At 39.5% G+C, this 5,127-nt stretch overlaps 1 protein-coding gene across 2 annotated transcripts; it reads left to right on the top strand.

Annotated features, from left to right (window-relative positions):
- stoml3b (stomatin (EPB72)-like 3b) lies at positions 1–4,304 on the top strand. 2 transcript variants are annotated; one of them, XM_041051528.1, is made up of 8 exons: positions 1–43; positions 464–530; positions 2,282–2,385; positions 2,493–2,565; positions 2,708–2,790; positions 2,915–3,118; positions 3,392–3,526; positions 3,721–4,304. In XM_041051528.1, the coding sequence occupies exons 2-8, from the start codon at positions 467–469 to the stop codon at positions 3,907–3,909; spliced, it is 852 nt and encodes a 283-aa protein (XP_040907462.1). In that variant the 5' UTR covers positions 1–43; positions 464–466; the 3' UTR covers positions 3,910–4,304. The 2 variants fall into 2 exon arrangements, with proteins under 2 accessions (XP_040907462.1, XP_040907461.1); XM_041051527.1 differs by lacking the exon at positions 1–43 and having other exon boundaries at positions 374–530.
- Positions 4,305–5,127: the final 823 nt, after the last annotated feature.

The following is a 5,127-nucleotide window of genomic DNA, read 5'->3' as shown; positions in this document are numbered from 1 at the left end:
CTGAGCAATCTCTTAGTGACAACTGCCAGAGCATGAATCACAGGTAAAAGCTGGTTTAATAATAAACAGTGTTTGAGACCACTTTCCCATTCAAGTGAATGGGAAAGTGGTCTCAGACTTTTGGCCACTACTGTATGAATTTAATATTATCATGTATGATATTGTATAGTACAGCATTTTACATTGCTTCATTCATTCATAGCCAGATATACTGGATTTGTAAGAATTTTCCTTGATTCATATATGAAATACATGTTTTATACACTCACTATTTATAATTTTATTGTTAGTATTGCAATGATTGTACTTCGTTGATGATCAACTCAGAGTTAGCCACACCTCCACATTCTCTGAGCAACGTTATATTGCAGCATGACAGCTTTAAAAGGCTGGGTGACTCCCTCCTGATTAGGTACGCTTTAACAAACTCTCTTAACACTCTAACCCTCTCTGTTGTGACCAGTACATGGAAATGGAGGACCAAATGGAAAGCCAAAAGAGAAGAGGAATGAGCAAAGAAGACTTAATATGTAAGCTAAACCACATTTCCTTCTCTTTCTTTTCTTCTGAGCTTTAATGTTGCACAATTGGCTGTATTAAAACGTAAAATATTACTAACACCAGGCCTCTAAAGGCTTAGATCAACAAATGAGTCGTTTACTGTTCCCTGAACCATGACATGTTGAATGTACGTTACCATTAAGCTATCAGTTATGCGAGCAGAAGTGTTTTATGTACAGCACATACGTACTGTGGGAGCTCACCTGTGTAGGTGGAAAGCTGCCACGGAGACTGGGGCATAGTATAACTCCATCGTCATAGAGACACAACTCACATGTCATCGAGATAAAGAGTCCCAAAAGCATGTGACTGTGAGTGTTTGTGTGTGCGTGTGTGTGTGTGTGTCTCCCTTCATTTGTGTGTCTGTATCTGTGCTGAAGTGAAGAGGAACAGGAGAACTGTCATGTTACACAGCTGGCTTTGTGTGTAAATGTGTAAATGTTCCCTTAATTTGGTTGCTGATAATAGCTTGTTTTCATATCAGAGTTTTTTCAGCATAATTGTTTTCTACATCTTTGTTATCACCAACCAGTTGGACAGGATCATGTTACATAGATAGCTGTGTACACATCATTTTCATGAATGCACTTTCAATATGATCTCTGTTGGTGAGCACAAATCAATAATGCATGAAATGGGTGCACAGATTGTGAAGAGATAATATGTGCATACTTCCAACTGAAATCTCTTCAAATGCATTAGTGAAAGTTTTCCATCCCAGCAAACAGGTTTGGTGAGATTTTTTGTATTAATTGAATAAATATACAGATATAATGAACATTGGCATAATTTAAGCTGGAATTATATAAATATATAACATTCTTCATAGACTCTTAACCAACATACACAGTAACTGTCATAGATCATGTGGAACCGTGCAAGTGAAATTGCAGGGTTTTGCAAAGTTCCTCCTTTACACTTTGTGAAACATTTTCTGTAGCTCAACCGGAAACATAGTTTCTGTGGTTTGACCTAGAAAGAGAGAATGATATTGTTTATAACACAAGGACAAAGGAAATGATAACCAAAGCAGTACAAAGGCAATGAATTTCAGGCTTTTGCAAATAAAAATGTAACTATTGTTGTGCTAATCATAAAGTCAAATGTCAGTGTGGTATGGAGGGACTTTGTTGCAAAACATGCAGAGATAAAGATTGAAATATGGTTATTTGAGCTGGAAGCTATGACTGTTAGTGAGTATCACACCCAGATTCTTCCTGCACTTAATGACTTCTTTTATTGCCAAAGTGGTACTCCAGGGATCATGTTGCATAAGTAAACATTTGACTGTTTGTAGTGTGAGTGTGTGAATCTCTCTGTGTGAAGCTCTCTGCATGTGATACTGCTAGTATCACTGTTAGATCTAAGCTGGAAAAATGAAGCACAATCCATCTGTTAATCCAGTGATGAAAGAATGAATTATGAACTAACTAATCCATTAGTTATGTTACTCTTATTGGCACAAAACTTTTATTTACCCGAGGCATTTAAATTTGGCCAGTGTGCTCTGCTTTGTATCCATGGAGTTTTGTATATTTGCACGGTGTAGTGTTTAGTTCTGGCTAATTCAACAGGGCTAAAAGACATCACTTCCACTTCCAAAGGGATCCAAAGTAATTTCAAGCTGGTTTCTGTTCACTGACCTTGTGGACACTGATACACAAACTGTTCTCTCTCTCTCTCTCTCTCTCTCTCTCTCTCTCTCACTCACTTACTCTAGCCGAACGGAGAGGGTCTTTAGGATGCATCGGTTGGTTCATAGTCATAATCTCTGGCATCTTCACAATTTGCCTCTTCCCCATCACCATCTGGTTTTGTCTGAAGGTGAGTGAACTCAGTCAATTAGTACAGAGGGTTGAAGAGCAGAAACCACTATTTCAATCTGGACGCGAACTGAGCTTGCGTTGTGGTCTTTCCTGTCGGTCTTGTAGATTGTTCAGGAGTATGAGCGAGCTGTCATCTTCAGACTGGGCCGGATCACGGACAGGAAGGCGAAGGGACCGGGTACAATGACAATTTCTACACTTTCTACACTGTAACCAACAGTTAAAAACAATACTGGATTGGGGTATACAATTGCTGATGACTGATAAAGGAGAGTCATTTTCACTGATTATTCACATTTTGTTCCCTGTTTTGTCCACAGGAATTTTCTTCATTTTGCCATGCACTGACTCCTTTGTGAAGGTGGATCTGAGAACAGTTTCATTTGACATCCCACCACAAGAGGTAGGGTTGGCGTAAACAGCAACACAGAACTGTCAGCTGGAAATGCTCTTTTGCGGCATTGTGAAAATGATTTCAGTTAAAGTCTGTGGACTCACACACAAAGGGTCATGCATTTCTGTTCTAGATCCTGACCAAGGACTCAGTCACAATTTGTGTGGATGGAGTGGTGTACTTCCGGGTCAGTGACCCCATCGCCTCTGTGGCCAACGTGTCTAATGCTGACTTTGCCACCCGTCTTCTGGCTCAAACCACCCTCAGAAATGTCCTGGGGACTAAGAACTTGGCTGAGGTCTTGTCTGATCGCGAGGGCATCGCTCACAGCATGCAGGTACAGAATCCAAAGCCCATTTAGACTCTAGAAAATATAATAATATCTGGTGTCCAACTCTGACCCCAAGTATCATATCTGTACTAAACAAAAGTTTGGGAACAACATACACATTTTGTTGACTTGGTTTCCTTATTATTATTATTGATCTCTAATGCACAGCTTACTGAATATTCACTCTTTTTATTTCACTGTTATTCCTCAAATGCACGATATAGACCCGATATAATTAATGCCCATTACATTGTAGGTTACTCTTTCTCTCTTTTCCAGACTAACCTGGATGAAGCCACGGACAACTGGGGCATCAAGGTGGAACGTGTGGAGATTAAAGATGTGAAGCTGCCAATTCAGTTGCAGAGAGCCATGGCTGCTGAAGCGGAGGCTGCAAGAGAGGCCAGAGCCAAGGTCAGGACACGTAACATGACACGTACAGTACATGAAAACAGTGTTACACATACATGTATTGCCAAAAAAGAAAAAAAATTTGCACATACAAGTACTTTATAGCTTTTAAGAGAGAATACAGGCATTAGTGTGAGGTATTTACCTTATGGTTAGTTGTGCAATATCCTAATCTGTCTTTCTTGTTCTACATCCAGGTGATTGCAGCAGAGGGTGAGATGAACGCATCTCGTGCCCTTAAGGAGGCGTCACTCGTGATTGCAGAGTCTCCGTCCGCCCTGCAGCTTCGCTACCTGCAGACTCTCAACACCATTGCAGCAGAGAAGAACTCTACCATCATCTTCCCTCTGCCCATGGATGTCATGACCCACTTCATGCGGAAGTGATTCCTCAGTGATACGTCAGTTTGTTCGTCCTCTGAAGTCACTGTTAGATAAAACTTAGATTGGATTGAGGTACATTTCTGCAGCTGCATGTAAAATAACTGTCAGGATGCAAGATAATGCTATTGTCAAATAGTTGACTTTTTTTTTGGACTGATCACAGAAACACCTCTATGGTTTATGTAGTCAAGCTGTGACCAGGCCAGGCCTGCTAACCAATGTGATTTAGACAACATACAGAGTACTCAGCATGGTTTACATGTCTTTGACAAATTTTGTCATGACCTTGGTATTATATAAAATTAGATTAAAAATTGTGTCTCATTCATGATATTAAACCGTATGATGTGATGTTGATCAGTTACACATTTTAATACATTAAAATGTTTCAAAGTAAATGTTTGAATTTCATTCTCAGTCATTGAGCCTCCTGTCTTGACTTCTGAATTCCAAACAGCCCGGTATAACAATATAGTACATATTACACTTCACTGGCACAGAAGGATGTTGGTGGTTTTATCTCTTCACCTTAACTTTGAACAGTATTGAATGTTATTGCTGGACATGGGACCGGCACTTGTATCCAGAATGCATGTTGCAGGTAAACACACCTGAACAAGAGGAAGCATGAACATTAGGTGACTTTTCTTAAATATTTTTAATACTGTGTTCTCCCCAAAAAGTACAAATAAAACCATCAACATACTGTGTATACATTACATGTTGAACTATCTCATTCCTCGTCCTCTAGGCCTCCCACCGTACGCTACAGTTACATTATGACCATCACAAATGCAGAGAGGTAAAAGAAGAGAAAGGGAGAGCGAGAAACAGCAAAGACAGAAAAAACATGCTTCTATTACTTTGTTGGTGCACTAAGACACAACTCATGTTGTAAATGTATTTACATTCAAACATACAATCAGTGCCTGAACAAATTCAGTAAACTTTGTCTCTGGAGAAAATCCACAAGGGGTAATAATACAGCTTACCTCCACAAATTCAAATTCTAGTGCTGCAAGTTGACAAGCAATGGAAACATTTGCTACAACAGCATTTAAATATCAACATGGACGTATGGGTGTCTAATAAATTACCCATGTTTCTTGAGGGGAGGCTCAACCAAGTGCTACATATTAAATGGCTGCTACATCATGGTCAGACAAGAGGCCCTTCTATCAGCTATTAAAAACAAAATCACATGAATGACTTGTATAAAAT

This window comes from Toxotes jaculatrix, chromosome 12, assembly GCF_017976425.1.
Source record: "Toxotes jaculatrix isolate fToxJac2 chromosome 12, fToxJac2.pri, whole genome shotgun sequence".
In the NCBI taxonomy this organism is placed as follows: Eukaryota; Metazoa; Chordata; class Actinopteri; family Toxotidae; genus Toxotes; species Toxotes jaculatrix.
The sequence above is the reverse complement of the archived record's forward strand: the minus strand, read 5'-3'. Positions and strand labels throughout refer to the sequence as shown.